Below are 25,195 nucleotides of genomic sequence, written 5' to 3'. Positions count from 1 at the left end.
TATTCGAAAACCACTTAGTGGTTTAAATCAAGAAATTGTAATGTTATAGGAGATTAATAAAGATGACACTTCGCTAATTTTTAAGTCTGTGCGTTTTCTCAAGCTCAGATATTCGTCGAAATATTTTGCACAAAGTTACAGAGACCAGTAGTACGCCAACATTGCGGCCGGAAAATAGTGTAAACATCTGGAGCTTACTTTGGCTATCTGGGCGACTGACTATCTGTACTTAACAAACAAGCATTTACATAGGCACTTTTCCTAGTACTTTAACTTCTGATTGGGCTAAAAATCACGATATAAGTATATGTTTTTCGACAAACGCGTTCGCAGGTCTATGTCACGCACCGCCATAACTCGGAAATTGAAAATGTCTCGCTTGCTTGAGAAACGCAAATAACTACGGCAAAGGCTGAGGAAAATAGACTGAAACATTGACAGGCTGATATAAAAACCTTGACCCTTTTCTCGCCCTAAAGACCTGCAAACAAGTAATAAGCTATTAATCGATTCCAAGAAATGCAATCAAAAGCAGAAGAGCTTAAGCACATCGATTCGATTGAATTTCGTACGACCTCAAATGCAGAACATTTAGCTCAATTGCAATATAGCTAGTGCTTCTCAATATAACGACTGCCTGGGTACACGCAGCAAAGCGTCTAGTTAATTCAAACAAACTTAGCTAAGGCTCAGGTCAAACGTCGATCTTCACATGAGGCGAACAAAGCTGATCGACTAAACTGAGCGAATTAAGTTCGTGATAAGTTCGACGTTTGGTTAATCTAAATTCGAATTAGGTTGGAAGCTGTCTTTACTGTGAATATCGGCTTCAGAAAACCATCTGAAAACATGTATTCCCTTATATAATTCTATGCTTACATTAAACTTATTTGTGATCGGACTTTAACTTCTAGTTCAACGAATGTAATTTGTCCATGTTTGTCACCAACACCATTCTATTTTCATTTCATGCAGCAAGTGAAACAGATGTCGACAACCATCTGTCAGACAACCATCTGAAAACATGTATTCCTTTTTTTATAATTCTATGCTTGTATTAAACGTATTTGTGATTATACTTTAACTTCCAGTTTAACGAATGTAATTTGTCCATGTTTGTCACTAACACCACTCAATTTTCATTTCATGCAGCAAATGAAACATTTGGAATAGATACTGAACCACTGAAACGTACCTGCATGCGGAAGTATCGGAAACAGGATAAAATATAAGGCGTAGCTTGACGAAAGAACGTTTACCGCGATCATCAACCCACAGAAAACTTTCAAGTCTCTAAACGGTGGTGTCGCAGTCACTCAAGGAACGAAAAAAACACTCGTTTGTCGCCGCTAGATAACAGTCTCCATTCTCAACGTCGCCATGTTTAATCAGCCTGATCACATCAAGTGAATTGAGTCACGCAACACGCATGAGAGAGATAGAGAGAGTGCCTGTAGGGGTATTAAAGCCTGTTTTCCCTCTGAACATCGTGTCATTATTTGGGGCCATTTTTGCATTCATGCCAAAAATGATGAACAATCGCAGACAGCAGTTCTTTATTCTTTGCAAACAAAATTTTATGTCAAATCGAAATCAGCTGAGCGGAACACGGGAAATGGTTTGACACAATTAGAGGTAGACCGCGTTGTTTCTTTGCTCACATGAGTTGTTGGATGAAAGGTGATAATTTACTGCTGACATCCATTCCTGGTGAAATATAGATCAAGAAATTTGTGGTGGGTACCTTTAGCAACTGTCATTCGCCTCCAAGGGGAAGTTAATTAATGAGACATAATGACATAGTTCTGTCATTTCGTGGAATACTTACTCGTAGGCGGAGGTGTGTGCCATATTTGTTAGCAGCCTTGAAAAGTTTGATATGACCATTGCTCGATGGCACGAATCCATCGCTTTTGTAACGATTGTGCTAACGTTTTAAGTCCTCAGTCATTCGTAAATATGTAAAATAGTCTAACAGTGTCTGTGGTGTAGTACTCACCTCCGCAATAGAAATACGTCGTCAAATTAAGTACCAGGCAAACCAAGCATTTTCCAAAGCTCGTCATTTCACTGCTTCTTAAATTAAGCAATGTGACTACGATATTCACAAGGCGAATTGCGAGATTTCTTTCGTCTGCTCTCCTCCACATATAGTCCAGGTTATTTCACAAGGTTCATGTCCGATAGCGTGACAAACCTTCACGTTGTAAACTTTAGATTCCAGGCTCCTCACCGTTGGTCTAACGCAAAATGGATTCCTTTAAGTGCAAGAGCTTAATGTGCTTTCGAGTTTTCTTTCCGTTTCATGTTTTTGCAAATCAAAGTTAACTGGTTTATCTTCACCGGTTGTGTGATTTCCCTTTTAACTCTCAAGATAACTTGACCAGTATAAACTTAAAATCATTTTATCAGCACATTTATCATATGAGATAATACTAATACAAGTAACTTGTACACCGCAGTGGAATTACTCGATAGCTCGTTGAGTTAAATCTATTAATATTTAGAGTCGAAGTTTGATATCACCCGCTGCCGCCAACTCATTCTCTTCCCTCCTAGCCGGCAGGGCCTTGGCATGAGGAAAACGGTTGCTCTGGAGACACGTGATTTGATTGGCTAGATAAAGTGACAAAGATTTTTACTAATTCATTGTTGGTTTCACCCAAAAATATCCACTGGTTGATCCCTAGAACCGGAACAAGTTACGGTTAAAGGTATCTGGTGGTAACCAGTAAACCAGTCAGTAATACTGAGCCACTAGTAGCGTTGCCTTTACCGGATGAATTTTTTTTTAACAGCGAAATAGCGAGACCGATTTCCCTTAACCTCCAATGCAGGTGTATTTCTAGGAAAACAGAGGAAGCATCGGTGAGTGAAAATGCGTCCTGGAATAGAATCAGAGCCGAACAAAAATTACCCAGCATTAAGCTACAAAAACGTCTATACTGCAGGATAGATTTCTCTAATTGTTTAACTGTTAAACTTGTTTCGAAATACTCAGCTAAAACGCGATTTCATTTGGTTAACAGCCTTAACTTTGCAGACTTGATGGATTACTTATCCCATTACAAAAAAACTACCTATTGATAACTGTGCGTATAACTAAACTCAGTCAATAAGATGTAAAAAACTACTTTTCCTTTCAGTCTATAACCGTTTCTCTCAAGAAGAATAAGACTGAGACGACATTACATTCTGCTTCTCATTGAGAGTGATGTTTTTTCAAAAGATTACCTCATAATTGTCATAAAACCGAGTTCTAAACCGGCTATAAGGTTGTATCAGGGATGGCCATCGGAAGGGAACGGGGGAGAGGGCTTTTAAAAACTAAAACGCTTTTTTGCATTATGGTCATAAAAGTCGAATAGGAGGGGTACCCAACTGTTATTTAGCTTTAAACAGGGTGTAGGGAGTTAGAAGGTGGATCGGTTTTATTGGAACTGTCCGGGCAGTGAAAGTTATTTATAAAAACTAACATCTTAATAACAAATTAGGTGATAAATTGGTTATTCAGCTTTGAGATCCTCAACATTTGCGTACAAAGTATTGTCGTATTCTTTGAGGTTGACGTATGTCTGTAGAAAAAGGCAAATCATATTATTAGTGATACTGAGCGTATATTAAAATTCTTTGACATGGGACAACAAGGTAAACATACCAAATTCGGCAAAATTGCTAATTTTAACGGCAGTTTTTGCGAAAAACTTCTTTCTCCAGCTACGAAAAGGATTTTCTGTAAAAACGACCTACTTTAGTATCTTGCGGGGTTGGGGAGCAATGGTTAAATACATGCCCTTTTCTCATAGTGTTAACCTTGCCATAAATTTAGCTTTATTCACAGTTAGTTTGCCAACTGGTAAGTGTATATGTTTGCATATGCTTGAGCAAGAGCTCTGGCAACAATCAAGCCACGCAGGTTAATTCTTGGTTACGTGGTCCTCTTCATGCAAGATTGTTTTGGTAAGTTGTATTTTAAACAAATGCGTAAAGCTAAGCTTACCTCGTGGTTTCTGTCCATTTCTTTCATCGTGTCCTTTAGTTTGACAAAAGTAGGTCGATCTTTTGGCTCTTCCTCCCAGCACTTTAGCACCACCTGATATCTGATATACAGCAATCATCAGCAACAACAAAAGAAATGATAATGATAACTTCACCATGACCGTTCACCGTGCTAATGGCGTTTCCGAGGTTGGAAAATATAATAGTCAGACATATGACGATTAATGTTTTTGGAAATTGCATTTCTGTTCGAAATAGAGATTCCGATATTTCATTACTAGAACCGTGCTTGAGAAATTGTCGAGGTCATACAAAGCCGGTTTCTTACTCGGAAAATCGTAGCTGTGAGAAAGAAGATGAGAGCCCAGCATTGTACGATCTATGGCGGCCATACTATAAGAGACCAGATAAGAGGTTGTCTGTATGTTTTTTTAAGTCTTCCTTTTGTCTGTGCGAAAAGTTTAAGATTAGGATGAAAAACAGGTTGGAAAGTAAATCTCTTATTGGGCGCCTTATTGTTTAGAATCCGTTTGTGCATTTTTACCCGTCAATTGTGCTTTGACCAGTCCTAGGAGTTCACAAAAATACTGCAATACAGTGGAACCCCGTTAAAACGGTCACCAAAGGGCCATGAAAATTTGGCCGTACTAACGGGTTAGGGTTAAATTTCATGACTGGTCTAAATTAACAGATATATGACAATTTCACTTCTAAACAACTGCTCTTTAATAAGCATCAGGAATGCAGATGTAATTTTAAATGGAAGATGACATGACTGCTTGAGTGGCCGTATACAAATGGGGTAAAGTAATGAATGATTAATACGGGTGATTAAAACTTTTTAACCTTTTAAGATTCTTTCCGATTACTAGCTTTATTCAGCTTTGTTTACAAATCGGATCATTTGTCAGAGCATGGTCAAAACAGAATGTGGCTGGGTCATAAGCGTGTGCCAGAGATTGCGCAAAGGGTTTGGCCATGCTCGCCGGCTTTTGCCCGTTAACGTTGCCTATGAGAGTACATACATTGGATAAGAGTAACAAAAATTCTTTGACTTGCAAGCGTCAAGTTTGTCCAGTTTCGAAAAGAATTAGACGGAAGGCAAACACTGAATAGCGATGCGTTATACAAGCGTTTACTCGAATATATTTTTTAAGAGTGCGGTATGAAATACGTTTTTCTAATTGTACATTATCTTTCTTTACTCGATGAGGTTTGATAATGATATCAAGATAATTAAGATATGTAAGGTATGTAGCGAGGTATTTACAGTTTGTTATCCACATGTTTAGGCTTTGGCATTCTGAATCCTTCCTGAAGTTTCCTGGCGATTTGTCGAGCGTTTACTCCTGGATATGGAGATCCACCTGGATATGAAAATGAAGGTAATATCATTGGCGACATTTTTATAATTCAGATGTGAAATTACAAAATTGCCAAAGGCAACGTTTGGTGTGAAATTTTTGTCGGCAAAATAAAATGAAAACCAAAGATTGTAAGCCTAATTTGTCATCCATGATATTGAAAGGTAATCAAATGGTATACTTGTGAAATCGATAAATAATTTCACTTGCGTTTTGTCCAAATTGTATCAATTTCCCTCGCCTAAAGGCTCGGAAAGTCACTAGAATTTTGCCAAACGCGCGTGAAATTATTTCCTAATTTCACTCGTTACCATTTGTTTATCAATACTAACAAAATAGTTTTCGTGTAGATTATTTATAGTGTACATGTAGATTACTTATAGTGTACATGTAAAAATAAACCTACCTATGGTGAGAATCTCGTATAATAGAACACCATAGCTCCAACTGAAAGAAAATAAAACAATAAGTAATACTTCTTCCTTGCAATAAGTTGTATGGACGAAGTATTTGGGAAAAAAGGGGACTGATTGAGCAGAGCTAGATAGCTTTCTTTGTTTTCTGTTGAATAACTGTGATTCCCAAGAATTCATCTTTTAAGGAATCGCTCTTTCATAAGTAATAGGTAATATATTTTTTTTCAATGACGGTTTGTTTTCAAAGCTCTAAAAAAACATTAACCAATCATAATAATAATAAAGAGTTATTTACTTGTGAGCAGGCTTCATAACTCAAACACAAAACACGTGGTCGTCACGTCGAGGTTATCCTGTGAAAAACTCAACCTCCTGTTTGGAAAGTTATTATAATTAGTGTCGTCCCTTCGTTCTTCTTTTATAACTGAAACATCATTCTGGTCTGATCACTTCAAAGTTTGACGCACTTTCATCTTTTATGGCCTCGTAGGTTACTTAGTCGCCAAAGCAACGGTGGTGCAATTTTAATGAGGTCAATAATTTTTCTTGGCCTCATGTGATCCTCCATTTCCTTATATGGGTAATGTTCAGAAAGAAATTCATGATTTTAACGCTAGCATATTAAATTACTATATAAATATTCCCTTCTCTTAGGCTTTCAATACCAGCGCTAGGTGACACTACATTGCATTCGCAAGTTTGGTATTAATATCTACCTTGAAAAGAATACTTGAAACACTCAGATCTGCTTCTGGCTGGGTGGAATAACAGTGATTTAATCCGAAGCCAATATGGTCACCCATTTCCTTATCTAATGCTCTACTTTTTACATTATGTAGCTTCTAATACGTTCCAGTTCGTACCCTTCTGCGTGGCGTACCATTGCATTGCCAATCGCCACCTTCCTCAATTGCACGATCACTGGTCCTCGCACTGCTTTGCCAGAACTTAGGAATTAGCTAGAAATTATCGACTAATTTTATTTTTATGTTGGCAGCTAAACAAAATGAAATCGGTTATGACGTAGTTATAATAAATTGACATCCCCATGGCCGTTAGGACAAAATAAGGCGACAAATGTTATTAGATTGTTTATTACTTACACGTCACTTTGTGTTGTGTATGTTCCATATAACAAAGCTTCATAAGCAGTCCACTTAACAGGTAACCGGCCCTGGAAGATGAATGTCTTTACTATATTTCTTCGTACTATCCTATGGTAGACTTTACAAAAGAAATTTCTTCATATAAATCAATTAATCAATCAATCAATCAATCAATCAATCAATATATTTAACGTGGTCGGTACGCTTAGCTAAAAAGCTAGTTTACAGGTACGCCACGAAAAAAAAAAAGAACAGAAAAAGAAATTATAAGAGCCTTTTGAAGGTATCTCAATTTAAATAAATTAAAATTAAGAACTAACTAATATTAAAATATAAGAATTAACAATGCGGTCACAAGTAAAATATGTAAGATAACCCTAACATTAAAAGCAGTAAAAACTGATTAAGGATAGATCCACTTCGCACTCAGAGTCCTGTGAGATCTAATGTTTTTAAGTTATTTCTAAAAGCAGTGTACTTTTGTATCTTTCGAGATTCGTCCGGTATAGCATTCCACAATTTCGATGCAGCGTATCTCCATGATCTTAAGCCGAAAGTTATTGATTGTACTTTTGGAAGGTCCAGTATTGTGGTGTCCCCAAGGTTATAAGTGGAGTACCTTACTGTTATAAGATCACGTAAACTTGCTGGTCCTGCATTGCTGGCCAACATCTTGAAAACAGTGGACAATATTTTCGCTAATCGCTGTTCACGAAGACTTGAGAGACCGATACGCTTACAAAGTTCCTCATAAGGCGAGGACTTATCTCTAAAAACAAAACGGAGCGCTCGTTTGTTCACCATCTCTAACTTGTCAGCTGACTTCTTATTACAGAAGTGCCACGTTTCGGAGCAGTAATTAAAGTGTGGCAGAATAAAAGCTTTGTAAAGATCCCTTCTAGTCTCAAAAGACAACAGTTTCTGCATCCTTTTTGCTCATGGATGAGTAACATCCATGAGCTTAGGAGGCAGTCGGATGGCGCTCGATCACTCACTCACTCGATTCTAATTAATTTATTCATTAAACCTGGATTAAACAATTTTCTCCTCCCTCCCCTGCTAAGTATTGTTTTTGTCCAAGAGTGTTCAGTCGTCTTCAGGAAGGTTCTTTGACGAGGGGGGAACCAGAAAGGCGTACATTTTTGCCCGATAAATCGAGAGCCTGGGTACGAGTTTGCCGAACACCTGGAAGATTGAAGTCAGCCATTTTGGTTTCATGTGATTTTATCTCGTAAATATGTTTTTTTTTTTACCTTTCAGCTTTTGCTCACACCTAGATGAAAGCTGGTAGAGGTATTTATGACTGTGGTCAGGTATCATGTGCAACAGCACGGTCGGCGAGGTCAAATAGTTGATACATGACACCCGGGAAGACGAAGCCAGAAAGTGAGATCGTGATTAGCATATGGGGGAAGTTAAGCTCCTAGCTTTTTTTCTTGGCAAGAGAATTTGATGGTTTCCACTCGCTTTCTTTCGTTGCGGAGTCCAAGGTAAGCTTAAATTCTTGTTAGGCTTTGGTTTCAGTGTTTCTTTATTGTTTTATTTTATTTTGTACGCACACATTGAAATTCTGCCTGTGTTAGTATCGCAAGCTCGAAATTTGTAAACTTGTTTTTAAATACTAAAGGGAAAAAAATTTCGAACTGCCTAATCTTTTAGTTTGTTGCCGTTCACACTACATTTCTTTTGTATTCCATGCAGTTCGACCAGAGTGAAAATTTCTTCACGGATGATTTGCAAGACAACCTACATGTGCGATTGAGTAGATATACACTGCAATATTTTAGTGATGGATGAACAAATTAAGTCAAAGAGGCTGTGTAGATCTATATTTTTTGGCAAGAAAGATATGCTGTCCAATTGTGTCAAAAAGCCGGACGCATGGTGGCTGGTGATGTAGAGTGCTTTTTTTTTTTGCTCCTAGAAATGAGAGATTTAAACAAATTGACATCAAAACTTGAATTCTGGAGAAGAGAATGCTTGATACTTGTCAACATAAGTATATTCTGTAACCGTTGCAAAAATCTATTAGAAGAGACATATCCGCAATCCTTTTGAATATTACTGCATTGCTAGCGAGACTAGCACAAACAATTTGTATTGTGTTCTTGAGCAAGACACTTAACTCTCACAAGGCCTCTTTCCACTCAGGTGTATAAGTATTGGCAAATTTAATATTGCGGGGTAACCCTGCGATCGACTAGCATTTCATCCGGGGGTAGTAGAAATACTCCTAGTCGCTTCATGCTACAGAAACCGGGATAAGTGCCGACCTGATGGGCCACTTGGCTCATCTGCAGACTTTACTTCCGCTTTGAAGTTGCTGTTTGCCTCTTTTTTTAGAACGAATGTTCGTGCAAAACACTTCATATGAACATGACTTTATATTCAAGAGAATGAACGCACAGGTGATATCCATTTTCTTACGAATAGTTTTGCACAAAGACTCGTTTTGCCACAGAGGCAAAAATCAACTATTCATCCATGAGCTGGCTCAGGGAGCCTTTGATTAATACAGCGATCTGCTGACTGACTTTTCTACATATTTTAGCGAGGTGCTTTTCAAAATTTAATTTCTCATCAATTGTCACGCCAAGAAGTTCCATTGTGTTGGATATGGGAAGTTGTTCCTCTTCATACTATTTCGCACAAACCATATATCAGCACTGATAAGTTCATTGTTGATTGTTTCTTCAACTTTGGAGAGTTCATTGTCAGCGTAAAAGATTTGAGTGTCGTCAGCGTAAGTGGACAGAGTGCTCTTCTCAATAACATATGAAAGATCGTTCATAAAGATGTTAAATAATAAGGGGCCGAGGATAGATCCCTGTGGTACATCATTAGATATAGATTGCCAATTCGAAAGTGTGTCCCCCAGTCTGACTCTTTGAAATCGATTTGATAAGGATAATTATTTTGGGATTTGATAAAGATAATTAATATATAAATTCACAAAAGAAGGAGAAGTTCTTGCCCTGTCCAGTTCTCTGTGATAAAAATATCATTTACATACGAGTCATTTATTATATATGCTTTGTGCACACCCTGATAGGCCAATTCCAGTGCATTATTTACATTTACATGGTATACCTCGGTAAAACCATAAAACATTGCCTGCGACTAAAATAAAAAATATAAAAAATAAAAAATAAAAAGAAATGCCTAATTCATAACAACTTAAAATACTCAACACTAAAATGAATGTAATCACTAAATTGTGTATATATGTATGTAAAAGTTATTCTTATTACCGAGAAATGGTCAGGGCAAGAACTTCTATTACACTGTTCAATTTACCGAGCTAATTAGTAATATCTCACTTTTTTGGAACATTTCCATATTAAGTGTAAATACCGCATTGGGGAATAACCTCTTACTAAGAAAATAGGGTCCATGTACCCCCAACCAAAAGCAATGGCACAAATAAAATGAAATAGCCAATCAAAATCAAAGCAGAGCTTTATTTGCAGACAGGATTGCCATGCATAATCGTCTACTCGACATTTTGGACTATATAAGCATTTCACCAAACCGAACTAATTGGACAGACAACAAAATAAAACGAGGAAATCTACATTATAAACACAAGATGCATATCACTACATCTGAGCTCGAGCATCAACAGCAAATCCCTTTTCAATGAACGGTGACCGAATAAAAGAGAGGATAAAGAAAATTCGTTTAAGCTTGCGGTGTTAAAGTTTAAAAATTATTCACGCTTAAATCTGAATATTACTGAGAGTCTGTATTTTTGCCGACGGCTTAATTTAGCTATGCAGTCATTTTATTGGCAGTAGCTTTACCAGTCTTCAACCAAATTAACCTCGGAATTCACAAAAGCATTTCGCCAAACCGAATAAATTGAACTAACAAAACGAGGAAATCTCCATACTTTGTAATCACAATATGCAAATATTCACATAGCAACAAAAGTAAATTTAGCAAATCCTGTTCGCTTCGGCTTAAAATGGTTTGTAGACCTTTCTTGGTTTTCAACAACAGAAGAACAAATTTTAGCAGTCTACGGAACGGCAGTGCTAACTAACTCAGAGAAAACTTCAAAACTCGCCCGGCCGTGTTTACAAGTACGGTTTTGGTCAAGCTTATTTTTAGACGTGAGGTTATAAGCTTGCGTTGACGACGAAAATCGACAGAAAACTTAATTTGTTTACAACTTACAGCAACCTCCAAAGCGACCCACGTGTTATTGTTTAGAGACGAGCGAAATTAAAACGATGCAATTTTTAAAATCTCTTACAGCATGGCTTCAAATAAGGAAGACTTTTAATGGATTCCAATTGAAAATAAGCTTATATCCCCGAGGCAACTTGTTAATTTTCATACCAAACGCAACAACAACAGTCACTTACCGCAAGTTGGCAATTCAGTTCGGCCAGTGTAAATCTTCCAGGTAGAAACTTGCAGCAAAAGTTCTGAAGACTGAACTGAAGATATATTTTCGATAGATCAACGAATCAACCACTTCTTTCCGCTACGTTAACTGTTTTGTAATTTCTCTAAAACACTCGGGTACGTTTGATTTCTCTTGTTCATCACCTGACCAAATCAGGTGACTTTTGAATTTTCTTGCACGGCTGCACAGCATCACGTTCGCGCGAATTTTGACCTTGGCTATGGGGAGTTCGGCAGTCTTCTGAATCAATTTGTCGGGTACTTTCGCCTCCTTTCTATAGCCCTCGTTGGCTTTGGTTCACGGCATTGTTCGGTATTATTTCACCTCCTTTCTCTAGCCCTTGACTAGCTATAATTCACGGCATTGTTCAGTACTGTTTCGCCTCCTTCCCCAGCGCTGGCCCGCTCAGTCTTTTTCGCGATCTTCTTCGCTACTCCTTTGCCTGTTAATTCTTGCTTTCTGTTTTTTGCTTCAGTGTAGCCCTGTCTTAAAAATATTAGATCAACCTCCGCTATCGTTTTTCTTTAAAAATTCCGCCAAGAAAAATGGCATTCTCCCGCTACAAACTGAGGTTGCATGTCTCTGGCAACCTATTAGCTGGAGTGTGGCCGCCATCTTGCGCGACTCCGTCGTCGTCGTCGTCGTCGTCGTCGTCGTCGTCGTCGTCGTCGTCGTCGCCGTCGTGCGTACGCGCCCACGAGCAATACCGCTAGCCATGATAACCACGAGAAAATAAATTCATGGGTTTCCTTTTCTTCCCTAAATGGGTATTGGGCTCGGCTTGGCGGCCCTTCGGGCCGCCGGAGCTCCGCTATTATGGGAAGCTCAGTAAATATATGATACTCACTCGACTTTGTTTGGTGTAAATATCATCTCGCTGAACATTCCTCGCCATCCCAAAATCTGTCACCTTGCATTTCTCTTCTTCACCAACAAGAACATTTCTGGCCGCCAAGTCACGATGTATTATCTGAAGTAAAGATGTGATTATTTCAAAATTACCGTCATGGCTACATGTGCTTGATCTGTTGTCCTGTTTTTGTATTGTAAGTCTTTTTCCAGGTTTGAGATACCTTTAGTAGTCATAGAATAGCAATTAGTAGAGATGCTTTTACCTTTCTTGACGACAAATAAGCCATCCCGTCAGCTATCTGCCAGGCAAACCTCATCAACTGCTTTGAAGTTAGGTTGGTTTCCGGCTTTCTATCCGGGTTATTAAAATACGTGTCACTGAGCCCACGACTCTTTCTCAAATAACCCAGCAGATCACCGTACGGCACATACTCAATAAGGACCAGTAACGGATCTAAAATAAAGGAAAATGCCCTTACCTTATGAAGTTCAAGTATAAAGTGACTACAGAAACAATCTCCATAAACTGCAGGGAACTTAACCTAAGGTTTGAGAGTGCCGGAACGGAAAGAGAGAGTACATAGCAAACATACGGAGAATACTAAGGCATATGTGTATATACTTCACTTTTAAATGTTCAGTCTTAGACATTGATTGATATTCTGTTAGCGATTTCAGTGTGTGCGTTTTCATAAAACTAACGCCTGATAAACTTTTTATTATAATCGCCAAATGCATATTATATTACTGAACTCAACTCCTGATTGTTAATTGACGTAGCCATGTCACATTACATAAAGAAATATTTTCTTTACCCGACTCGGTAACACATGCAATCAGCTTGATCACGTGAGGATGAGGCTTCAGTTTTTTCATGAGCTCGAGCTCTGAGAGCTGGTCCTTCCTATCTGATTCAGGAGCGTTTTCTACTTGAGGTAAATAAATTGAAACTAAAAATTTAGCAAAAGTGAGAATATGAGTCAGTCAGTCAGGCAATCAATCAATCAATCAATCAATCAATCAATCAATCAATCAAGCGATCGATCGATCGATCGATCGACCAGTCAGTCAGTTAGTCAGTTAGTTAGGTAGTCATGCAAAAATAAAGGAGACAAGCAAGCAGTGAGTTAGGCCGTCCGTTCGTCCATCCGTCCGTCAGTCAGTCAGTCAGTCATCAGACAATCAATTCAATCAATCGGTCGAAGAACCACTATCTTACAAAAGACAAACTGAGGGGGATATCAATAACTACTTATTAACCGAGAGTGAGGTCTTTACGGGGAAATCGCAAACCGTCTATGCTGCAAGGCCGAGGTTTGAGAATTTCCCGTAAAGACTGAACGTTTGAGGTTGATTAGTAGTTTATTGTATGGCTCTGACGGAAGTTCCAATTTCGCCCTGGCCGTTTCCTTTGTCCTGTTCAACAACTACTCGTTCATAATTTAACGCTATACGTTCGCTTTGCTCTCCTAAAATTGAAGCTCGTCAGGGTAATAGGAGTCATTCGCAGAGTGTTCCTCGTTTCTCATCGTTTAAAGTCGCTACAATTTTCAGGAAATCGCAATAGTTTCATTATTATCTTTTACTTTGTTTTTGCAGCCCCGCAATCGGCACTTGGGCATCATGGGAGAATAATGCCCTAGAATTAGCCAATAAGAGCGCACGTTATATCGGCTTCAAACCAAAGTCATATAATAAGAGCTTTAATCATAAGGTTAAAATATAATTTTCTATAACCTTTCAACATTTTCACAGCCACAGTTATGACCCCTTGGCTGCCATAGATGTTCTTAGCTGTTGCCTTAGCGACTTGAGAGAAAGCTCCCTTTCCGATATTTTTAATGATATCCACTTGCTCTCGACTGATCTCCCAGCTTCTTGTTGAAGGATGAAGAGGCATGTAATCTCCACCACTGTTAGGAATCTCGTAGGTTATGCTGGTAGCATCAATTGTTTCTGTGGACTGAACTTCTGCTGCGTGGTGGTCAACAGTGCTCTTGAAGGGAACCAAAACAAATTACGAAGTTATACCGCTAAACAACCTTTATCAACGCGATAGAAGCTGAGGTGGATACCTAGAAATGATAGGAAGGCATTTTAGTGTCAGAAAAAAATTTCCATTTTTGGTTTATTCTGACTCATTTGTAATGGTAATGTAATAAAACCGATATTTTCTTCTAGTCCATAACGAGAGACACATTGAGAGAAGAGCTTACCATTTCAATGCAATCTGCACTTAATAAGGATCTGCTAATGCTGGAATGAGAAAACATGATTTCATTTTAAACCCTTTTAAGTATCGTGTTGGTGGTGTAAATAGTGATGAATAGCTATTGCTTCCTGGAGCTGTCAGCTAAGGTGGTTTACTACAGTTTTGATGGATTATAACAGCCCAACTTCGAACTCTTTTCAAAAATGTTCCAAAATGTTTTCCCTTTCTCTATTTACTGTTTGTCCGAGTCTTTTACCATTCTATGTGAAACTTGAACAATTTAAACGTCAACAAATGGCCAAAATGAAAGACCGAGTACCTACGGAGAGACTGGGCACTAGTAGGTTAAAAGACGTTTTTCTCAAAATCTACACCTTTGACCCCACCTCAAAATTTTCAGGAATAAGAAATTGGCTCTGATTAAACATTCCCCCGCAAAGTAAAATAAAAATCTGACACAGATTTTTCGCAAACTAAGAAAATGTGAAATTTTGCCTGTTTCACAAATAGCTCAAAATCTGTCCCACAGATTTTTTTTAAACTTTATCTCTAAACGCGATTCAACCCGATCCTCGATCAAAGACTGCGCGTGACTTTTATTTAAGTACACGCTCATGTGACGCCACGCGCCATGTATCGTGTGCGAGAAAACAAAAGTGACTAAGAACTTTTTTACCCCTTGTTTATCGACATTTTTTGTCATATTTTATTGATCCTACGCTTAAACACATATTTGAAAACAGTTTGAAACTATCGCTACGTATGTCAAAATGATTTAACGCGTTTCAAATACTGAAGTTGCTTTTGTTTTTTCTTAGCGTTACTTGCGTCATTTTTGCACGTGCAACTAATATACCGTATATTACTGACTTCTGGCAGGCAATCGTAGCTTGCGCTATTATGCCTAGGGAAAACTGCTGAACTTTGACGGTTATACTCACCGCCTTTCACGCCGCTTAGAAATTACTGAAAAACAACAACAACAAAAAATGTGCTGAGAAAGACAAATAACTAATGAAAAAATGGCCTTCTTGAGAATACTATTTTTCAAGTTTTGTATACATCACCTGATACCTCAAAAAATGATTTAATTCTGGGACTGTATTAAGGGCTTACATGCAAACATATCAGTTAGGCTCATACCTTTTTTTCTCCCTGCACACATTGAGATCAGCCAGGAAAACTGGATCAGGACTGTACGGGGTAACCTTAGGATTGACTTTAGGGAGGCTTTACTTAAAATTGATGCTAACCGGCTCAAGGTTTATAAAAGGCTAGAGATTTCACGAGATGAACAGCAGAAAAGAGTAGTGAAAACTGAGTGTCAGTTATTTATAGGGCCCTTTGAAAGTTTCTATCTCGGGTAGACACACAACACCACTAATTTAGTCCAGTATGAGGAAAAAAAATGGAATTCCATTTGTCCATTTATGTATGCTTCCACTTGAGCTCATCTCCAGTGGTCGCCATTAACAATACAGGCAGAAGAGGAGATCACTTCGACGGCTAAATAACTTTGTTAATTTCCATTTCAGTAGAGCGTGTCTAAAGACTAAATAATAAGTATTACTTTTTGCCAAGAGGGCACGGTAACGAATCCTGCAATCTGATTGGCTCTTAGCGCGGCCCGGATTTTCCTATCTCTGATCACGATCACGGTAACGGCGGGAAACAGCGTGGGTGAAATTGTCCTGTTGGTCAATTTTCCTGAGTGAACTGGCGGTAATCGTCAATCTTCCGCCCTTTTTACTCTTCCATCGACGATTAATCAATAAAAGTTAGCTCCATTCACTTTTAAATGGCAAGGAAAGTCACTGTAAGTAAATTCAATTGAGTATTTTGAAGTTGGGAGAGTTTGTTTGGTTGTTTGTAGCTCGGCGTTGTAATGGCGCGTTATGCTGTGTTTCTTTCCCCGCACAATTTTGAGCGAAAAAAAGTCATTTGCAGTCGAGTTTACATCTTTCTATGTCTAGTATCTGAGTTACTTGCTCGTTGACTCGTTAGCATTTTTGCGATGGTTTGTACACGGCAAGTTAGGCAATTCAATTACAAAGTTGAGTAGACAAACCTGCTCGTAAGCCAATTTACCGCAGGAAAAAAATAAATAGGCGGCCTGCGGCCTCGGGCAGCATTTTCAAGACCTCGGTCACAGTTTTTCACTATACGAACCGACCCTAAGCCGGCAAATGACATATATTTACCATACCTGGACCTCGACGTATTCTCCAGTGGATAACACTGATAACAACAATGATTATCGCCAATAGGATTATGACGCTGAGATAAACAGCATGAAGAATCTCCAATTCTTTATCGCATCTGACAACTGTGGGTGATAACATTTACAATTAAAGCGACAAATAGGAGCATATTTTTGGCCACGTCTTACCAAACACGTCTTGCCAAATAAATCATGTCTTTAAATAATATATACACCGAACTGTTTTATTACCTTTTTGATTCTGGTTCGCAGTCGATCTACTGGACTCTGAAATAACAAGAAAACAGACATAAAACTAGTATTCAAGAATGTACCCGCGTTTAAGGACAGTTATAACCACTGTTCCAGTCCGTAACCACTACAACATTAAATTTCAAGTTAGTTGTTATGTTGTTACGAAAAACAAAAATTTCATTTTAACTAGCGAGTTTCATAACTAATCCAGAAAAAAAAGCCATTACTTTACCTTCCAAAACATTGATTCTCTTTATGTTTTGCTGTTTTTTCAAACTTTCTCCATATTTGTTAGTTGCCGTAACCAAAAATTCATACTGCTGGCCTTTTCTAAGTGCGACGACGTATTCAAGAATAGAGACATCATAAATGACCTCAATCTTTCTCCAGTCTCCTACGGTATCATCACTGGTAACGTTCCGAATATACACAGTGTATTGTGTGATGTCTGCTCCATTGCTGTTTGGCTTTGCCCATTTTATGACCACCTCAGCGCTGTGTATCTCGGCAGGCAAGTCTTTAATGTCTGGTGTCTCGGGAATTCCTAAGTGATAAAGTTATTCAGCAAATTGTTTCCAACTAGTTGGATCAAATGAGTTCAAAGCATTTTTACTGTAATATCGCTTTCTGCGAAATAATAGCGGAGCTTCGGCGGCCCTCCGGGCTCCATACTCATATAGGAAAGAAAAGGAAACACATGAATTGACTTTCTTGGTTAGCGGTATTGTTCGTGAGCGCGTTCGCACGACCATGGCGACGACGGAGTCGCGCAAGATGACGGCGATATTCCGGCTAATACGGTAGAACCCCGGTAACTCGAACTGGGATAACTTGAACTCCCCCGCTAACTCGAACCAAGTCCCATTTTCCTTGGATTTGACCCCACTTTTCAGTCATTTTAACTCGGTTAACTCGAGCTCGGACAACTCGAATTCCCCACTAACTCGAACTAAATTTCGTTTCCCTTGATAAAAGTTTACCCCGATAACTCGAATTCTGGTTCATGTAACTCAGCAGGGATGTCATCCCATTAGCTTTCCTTGTCGTGTAATCGGTAAAAACACTCAAAACTAACACCACAGCAACCGATGTTATGAGTCATACCAGATGCGGTGCCTTTAGCTGTCACAGTATACTGAAGTGCTGAACAATCAGTAAACTATCAATTATTAACATGGCAACTGAGTTGGATATTGAATCGATCCCGCAAGCTCGAACTGTTTTTCGTTTCCCTTCATGGTTCGAGTTACCGGGGTTCTACTGTAGTTTGAAAGAGACATGCAGCCTTAGTTTATCGCGTACTTCATTGATATTGGACATCCGTATTATGATCAATTGGCACCTGTCAAAACAAGTTATCCGCTCACCCCTATCAAGTGACCATATCGCGGGCTCAAGTTTAGATGATATGATATTTGAGTTTGGGTTGTTCGGAAGCCAGTTAACGCTAACCCAGGATTTTAACCAAAGTATAAATTTTTCTTGCATACAAATATTTTTAGTGCTTTTGTTTTGCGCAGTTTTAGATTCTTTAAACTCAAAACAGAATGCCAAACAACATAAACAGAAACCTCCCCGCAAAGTGACAAAACGCAAATCAAAATTCTCGATTATCCTGGGTTAGCTTAATCGAGCTTTGAACAACCCGGCCCAGGGGCTCCGCTTTTAGGCTTGGTTAAATGTATTAGATAGACGGATAAATAACCAGACAGACAGATAGATAGATAGGTAGAAAGATAGACACCTTTTATATTATATGAAAACCAATGAAATATTAGGTGAGGTTTCCCGCGATAACGTGGTATCTTCTCACCTGAAAATGACATGTTACCGTCACATGTGAAAGGATCACCGTTGCTATGGTTACGTAATAAATGGCGCCTTGCGCAACGAAATTAAAATGGCTGGGAATTTTATTGGAAATTATATAGTAAATAGAACATTACATGGCCACTTGGAGAAACGAAATTTCTCTTCTCGTGTTGAAATATTCTTCAACACTCGAAGAGAAATCTCGTATCTCCAAGCGGCCCATATAGAAGTTTCAGGACCTGATATTAACATGGGCCCTGATGGACTGTGTAGTTTTAGTTTTAGTGACATGTTTGCATCAAAAACAAATTACCAAGTAGAGCTGTTGTATGATAGTGAACATCTTTAAGTTGAAATACTCTGTTAATAAAAATCAATAGATATCTCACCGTTAGTCTTTGTCCTGAAAGTCTTTTGCCCAGGTGCACCTTCAAAGACAGCATTTCTGGCAAACACCTTCACGTTGTACTCGGTATCTCTCTCCAAATCTCCAACAGACAGACTGGTTATTCCAGGGTCAGTAATATTAACATTCTTTATCTCAGTGCTACCCTTTATTATGACCACTCGGTATGCTGTAATTTGACTCCCTCCATCATCAGTTGGTGCAGTCCATTTTACTGTCAGTGAAGTAGCTTGAATATCTGTTCCTGAAGATATGATGGCTGGGGGGCCTGGTTTCTCTAAAAGAAATTTGATTTATATCATATATCTCTACTTTTATTCAAATCGGGCTCATTCAATGATGTATTGACTCTCACTCTTACTTCTAGGCAACAGTAAAAACAGCCTAAATTAGTCCTTTTTGGGGCTATCAGCCGAGAAATCCGTATAATAACTAAGGATAAATATGTCCCATTTCCTTAAGTTTTAAATTTTCAATCTACTGGGATGTCTACTATGAACATTCTGTCTTATAAGATGAAACTGCGATCGCCGTCCGTGGTTTAGTTGACTAGTAATCTTAAGTTGATAAATAAAAGGGGCTTTTCTGCGGCGGGACAAGTTACTTTTCTCGTAGTCATCTCTCTTTACAATAAACTTTGTATATTTCTGAAAGATATAAGGACACCTACGTATTTGTTCCAGAGTCACTGAAAAGTCGCTTAAAGGATCAAGGCCATTGTAAGTGACACACTTGTATTCACCAAAATCTTGCTCATCATTTAAGGACACCTCCACTGTACTTTCTTTAGCTGTGAATGTGTTTAGTTTATTTCCATCAGGCTTGTACCAAATGAGCGTTGGTGTAGGAACGCCATCTGACACACACTTCAACGTCACTGTCTGACCAATCCAAGACTTAGCAGCTGATGAAGTAACACTTAGTATTTTTGCCGGGTCTGTAAACGAAATATTGAAAAAGACAAATAATAAATCATCACAATAATAAATCAATATTTGAAGAGGAGGCCTCCAATCACCTAGAGGTGGTTTTTAGGAGGGTCCTCTAAAAAAAAAAGTTTAAATTATGCATTAACTGTCTAAAATACAGAAGTAATAAACGCTAAAATCTTAAAACTAAAGCAAGGGTTTAAAACTGGAACTAGGATCAAAAATACTACTCCTAACTAAGGTTAAAAATGGTTAAGTATAAACTGTTTCAGTTAGTGTTTAACACAAAGTTTACGTTTTCTCTTAAACTGAGTTGGCAAACAAGCAAAACCTAATCATCGAAAGGAAACTCCGCTCTAATTTGCTTTGCTTATATCCGTTATGTAAAGTGGGGCGCAAATTTGGAAAATTTCCCCCAACTTTTCAAGCAAAATACAGAGAAAAAAGGAGTGATTACATTTAAAAGAAATTAAGTTGAAGTCTTGATGTAGAGATTTGATATCAAATAATTCCAGACTCACAACGAACCACCAAGATCTCTTTGTGAGATTTTGTTCCTGCTGAGTTGTTAGCTGTACATGTATACAGTCCATCATCTGTCCTCTTTATTTGGTCGAAGTTCAAATACGCTGAGCTCCTACCGGAACTTTTTATTTTTCCATTTCGTATCCATGATACTTCCGGGTCTGGTTTTCCAGTCGCTGAGCAAGTAATATTGACTGAAGATCCCTCAATGTAACTTCCGTTTATTGACGGTGGACTGATTTCTGGTATTTCTGTAATTACACGAAAGCCATGATCAGCGTTAGAAAACCTTTATTTACAGCCAAGAGTTGTGAAAATGTATCTCCCTCTTTGATTTATCCATCCAGAAATACCAACTCTCTCTAATGTACCCATAAAAGGCGCTTCTATCGACAAAGCGTATTTCCCCGTGGACCGCCGTTTCTAAATTGCCTGATCATCTAAAGAATGGTATCATGCGGACGTAAAAGGAAACGCGTACCCGCTGTTTTCGGCAACCCTAAAATAACTTAATTGACATATCCCAAGGCCTGGACTGGGAGCCTCCCTCTCTGTCCCACCATTTTCTCTTGTTACAGCTAATAACCAACCAACTCATATAATTGAAGAATTCTGGTGTTTATAAAACCTGTGAAATAAAAGTCACTAAGAAAGTGAGTGACATCCACGAAGCAAGTATGTCTTTAAAAGTTTTCGATTTACTTTCGCATTCCACCCTCACCTTCCCATTCCTCGACGTCCAAAACGACCATCCAGTTATTTCAAAGCCACAGCTGTCATGTGAAGTTTATAATCTCGTAATACCTGATATACTTTGTAGCACTTTACAATAAAATAGTTGTCGCAATTTGCAATCCTGCCCCTCTTTGCCGCTTTTTCATAGCTTGTCGCCGAGTGTTATTGAGTATTATGATAACCCAGAATGGCCAGGGCTATAGCGTCGGTCATATTTTTCACTAGCTTTTAGTTTGCTCGCGTCCATTAAAGCCAGATCAGTCGCCTTAATCATCGAGACGATCGACACCACGAGTGCTTTACGCGACTTCTGTGTTTTAGAGTCGTGTGACCTCATCGAAGTTCCATATAAGCTGACTAACAAGAAGCGTTCCATAGCCAGTCAAGTTAATTGGCTGGCCGATACTACAGATCAATCTTAAAATTTCTCCTAAAGGGTCAATTCTTTTGGCGCGAAAATGTATTTTGCTGTAACTAAATTAAGAGGCCCTGCGCCTAAGAAACGACCGATGATTTCCGGCTAAAAAATAAAATCGGCCGATTTTTATCTCCCAAGTAGAGGTTACCGAATACTATTTAAAAACTGAATTTCTTTTGTTTCAGTTTCGCTTTAAACCAAAAATATCGAGCCGCAAACTTTTTCCGTCTGATAGCAGCAAAATCAGGCCGAAAATAAGGCCCCGCAAAATACTGTTCAGAAATTACTATCGCAACGCAAAATAATGAGAAAACTACACAGTGTTGAAGAAAAAGGCCTTTTAATGCAATATCATTCGATAAACATCAAAAAACTGCCGAAGCGATTAAAAAATAAAGTTTCAAATGTTGCATACTAAATTAGATGGAGCGTTGGAGCTGATTTTAAAATAATTATTTCTCAAAAGTTCAACGCTTTTGAAATCAATCACAGTGATGAATTAGACATTGGGGGGACACACATCACGTCTCTGGAAAAACATTTTTCGGCCAAAGTATATTGACCTTGTACAAAGGGTTCAAAGTTACCGTGTTTACCGTTATCCTGCTACTTCGGCGAAACACTTTTCTTTTGCCAATACGGCCGTGGATAGCGTGTTAAACGCCACTTTAAACCTTGCTAGGCATTCAAAGACCAGACGTAGAATTGAAAGAGAAAGGAAGATGAAAAATACGCAGAAAAAGAAAATAACTCGAAATTACCATCTGCTAACGAAAGTTGAATCTGGAAAATGTCGTCGCGTGACAGCGGCCATTGACGTCATTTGTACAAATAGCGGCGGAATCCAAACGAATGCACAAATAGGGAAACAATTTTCCCCGGCCGGAAAACGTTTAGTGGAACAATGTTATGTTATTTTTCACCAATGATGGTCACTCAAAAAGAAAAACTTCCCCAACCGCCACACCGTTTTGGCCGCAGCGTGATCTGAGTTATGGGGTCACGACTGGATCCCTAACCGCTGACCGCCCGAAGGACACTGCAGACTCGTTTTCCCACGCTCTTACGACTTGACGTGACAAATGACGTCAATGGCCGCTGTCACACGACGACATTTTCCAGATTCAACTTTCGTTAGCAGATGGTAATTTCGAGTTATTTTCTTTTTCTGCGTATTTTTCATCTTCCTTTCTCTTTCAATTCTACATCCTTCTACTCAGGATGGTCTTTGAATGCCTAGTAAGGTTTAAAGTGGCGTTTAACACGCTATCCACGGCCGTATTGGCAAAAGAAAAGTGTTTCGCCGAAGTAGCAGGATAACGGTAAACACGGTAACTTTGAACCCTTTGTACAAGGTCAATATACTTTGGTCGAAAAATGTTTTTCCAGAAACGTGATGTGTATCCCTCCAATGTCTAATTCATCACGGTGATTGCTTTCAACAGCGTTGGACTTTTGAGAAATAATTATTTTAAAATCAGCTCCAACGCTCCATCTAATTTAGTATGCAACATTTGAAACTTTATTTTTTAATCGCTTCGGCAGTTTTTTGATGTTTATCGAATGATATTGCATTAAAAGGCCTTTTTCTTCAACACTGTGTAGTTTTCTCATTATTTTGCGTTGCGATAGTAATTTCTGAACAGTATTTTGCGGGGCCTTATTTTCGGCCTGATTTTGCTGCTATCAGACGGAAAAAGTTTGCGGCTCGATATTTTTGGTTTAAAGCGAAACTGAAACAAAAGAAATTCATTTTTAAATAGTATTCGGTAACCTCTACTTGGGAGATAAAAATCGGCCGATTTTATTTTTTAGCCGGAAATCATCGGTCGTTTCTTAGGCGCAGGGCCTCTTAAGTATCTGGTGATTTCCGGGTGATTTGGTCTTAAATTCTTTTCTAAGCCTTTCTACATCAACTTGGATCTTTCAATGCAAGCTTTGCAATGATCTGGCCCTTGCGCTGTTCTATGTCTCCTGTCACCAGTAGTCCTGTGATAAAAAATACAGGACGTTTGATTATTTGTAGTAAATGTATGTCTTACGTACCTGTCACAATGAGCTGAACCTTACTCTCTAAATCTGTTCCTGAGTTTGGAACAAGTGCACACTTAAATTCCGTGTTGTCTCGAGGAGTTACATTCTCAACAACAAGGGAGGCTCTTCCTTCAATCCTAACTCTTCCTTTGTAAGCAGCAGGTATACTTTGATGATTCATAACACTTCCATTCGTTAATTTTACCAGCGTTCCAGCGAAAGCACCACTGGGTTCTTTTACACTGTAGATAATCCCTAGCAGCTCTGCTTGATTGTCCAGACTGTAGTTCCACAAAAGTTTAGCATTGCTTCCATTCCCAGCATAGCTTGGATTAGGAGGCTCCAAAGTGAATTTCAATACTCCGTCTAAACATTCAACAAAAGTAAAAAAGCCTTTCTAACATCATTCTTGCAAAGTAGGTTCATATTATATTACTGGAAAAATTAATAGAAGCACACGTCATGATCATGTAATAAAAGTAGATAGGCTTTTGTCGTATAGGTACATGTATTTTTGTTAGAATTTTCTTTACTCCCCCATCTGGCCGAGGAACCATCTTCAGCTGAACTATGCATTCCATTGCTTGTCATTAGACATTTTCTTGAGATTTGCAGTTTTTTGAATGTTAGTCCTCCGTCAGAACAAAGTGAGGGTTGTGGGTTGTCTGTGCGTTCATAAAGTCGAGTAGAAGGCAAAACACCAGAAAATACACGAATGAATTAACTAACTGAAAAACGGTCTTTGTTCAGGTGGGCTGCTGCGCCGAGTTGAAAGAAAAAATTATGTTTTAATTTCTCAGTGTGACTTTCACTGTTGCCTTAATGAGAGAGATACCATGAAGAGAACGGCCAGTGAGATTGAAATGTTTAGAGACAGGTTTTGAGGTAAGAAAGTCCTCAAACAAACTTTCCCTTAATATCGAAATATTTAATGCAATTTAGTTTCGCTCCTTTTCTTGATCATGTTTACTACAAGTGTTGTCGTCCGATATATCGACCGACTATCGGTCGATAAATCACTCGATATATCGACCGATAGTTTATACTGATAGTCGGTGGACATTCGCCCGCGCTGTGTCTGGTGACATATTGGTCGAGCGTAAGTGAGATCCGATCAATTGTGTGTGGAATATCGGCTAAGTGTTGGTAGAATATCACACTTCATCAACAGTAGTAAACAAAAACCTAAGTACAGAAAAGCAAGAAGTGAGTCAATTGATAAACTGTCTTGCATTAGAAAATTAAGACTGGAAAAGTATATACAGTCAAACCTCTTCACAACGGCCACCTTAGGGACGGAGGAATGTGGCCGTTGTAGAGAGATGGGCGTTATGGGGAGGTAGGGGTGTAACATGACACCTGTTTTCGTGGGTGCAACATTTCTTTTCTTTAAAAATGCTTTTTTTAGCATATAAACTGTACGTAACACAGTCAAAATATATCAATAAAACATAAACTAAACAGAAACAGAGACTAAACCAAACGGGGGAAGGATCAATTTTGTTGACCTTTTACAAT

The 25,195-nt window shown here is 38.6% G+C and overlaps 4 protein-coding genes across 4 annotated transcripts in view; all 4 read right to left on the bottom strand.

The window, feature by feature from the left end:
• Positions 1-1,952, bottom strand: part of LOC149109379 (V-set and immunoglobulin domain-containing protein 1-like) — a 41,250-nt gene extending 39,298 nt beyond the window's left edge. The window contains exon 1 of the mRNA XM_089294394.1: positions 1,196-1,952. Within this exon, the coding sequence (XP_089150520.1) occupies positions 1,196-1,268 (73 nt within the window). The 5' untranslated portion in view covers positions 1,269-1,952. The remainder of the gene's footprint in view (positions 1-1,195) is intronic.
• Positions 1-2,226, bottom strand: part of LOC149109378 (neural cell adhesion molecule 1-like) — a 30,004-nt gene extending 27,778 nt beyond the window's left edge. Inside the window, exon 1 of the mRNA XM_089294328.1 lies at positions 2,000-2,226. Coding sequence (XP_089150454.1) covers positions 2,000-2,150 — 151 coding nt within the window. The 5' untranslated portion in view covers positions 2,151-2,226. The remainder of the gene's footprint in view (positions 1-1,999) is intronic.
• A 163-nt stretch (positions 2,227-2,389) lies between these two features.
• On the bottom strand, positions 2,390-14,545 carry LOC149109377 (tyrosine kinase receptor Cad96Ca-like). The gene is made up of 10 exons (XM_089294348.1): positions 14,368-14,545; positions 13,889-14,147; positions 12,967-13,077; positions 12,415-12,605; positions 12,147-12,269; positions 6,883-6,953; positions 5,770-5,810; positions 5,270-5,366; positions 4,001-4,100; positions 2,390-3,575 (listed from the first exon to the last, which is right to left on the bottom strand). Exons 1-10 carry the CDS (start codon positions 14,422-14,424, stop codon positions 3,507-3,509), a joined length of 1,119 nt encoding a protein of 372 aa, XP_089150474.1. The 5' UTR covers positions 14,425-14,545; the 3' UTR covers positions 2,390-3,506.
• A 645-nt stretch (positions 14,546-15,190) lies between these two features.
• Positions 15,191-24,268, bottom strand: LOC149109376 (receptor-type tyrosine-protein phosphatase S-like). Its single transcript, XM_089294621.1, has 9 exons — positions 24,211-24,268; positions 23,690-24,043; positions 20,487-20,741; positions 19,707-19,973; positions 19,020-19,313; positions 17,051-17,362; positions 16,816-16,851; positions 16,570-16,689; positions 15,191-15,329 (listed from the first exon to the last, which is right to left on the bottom strand). Exons 1-9 carry the CDS (start codon positions 24,266-24,268, stop codon positions 15,301-15,303), a joined length of 1,725 nt encoding a protein of 574 aa, XP_089150747.1. The 3' UTR covers positions 15,191-15,300.
• Positions 24,269-25,195: the final 927 nt, after the last annotated feature.

Source organism: Orbicella faveolata, unplaced genomic scaffold, assembly GCF_042242905.1.
Source record: "Orbicella faveolata isolate gen_17 unplaced genomic scaffold, um_ofav_v1 contig_25, whole genome shotgun sequence".
Lineage (NCBI taxonomy): Eukaryota > Metazoa > Cnidaria > Anthozoa > Scleractinia > Merulinidae > Orbicella > Orbicella faveolata.
The sequence above is the reverse complement of the archived record's forward strand: the minus strand, read 5'-3'. Positions and strand labels throughout refer to the sequence as shown.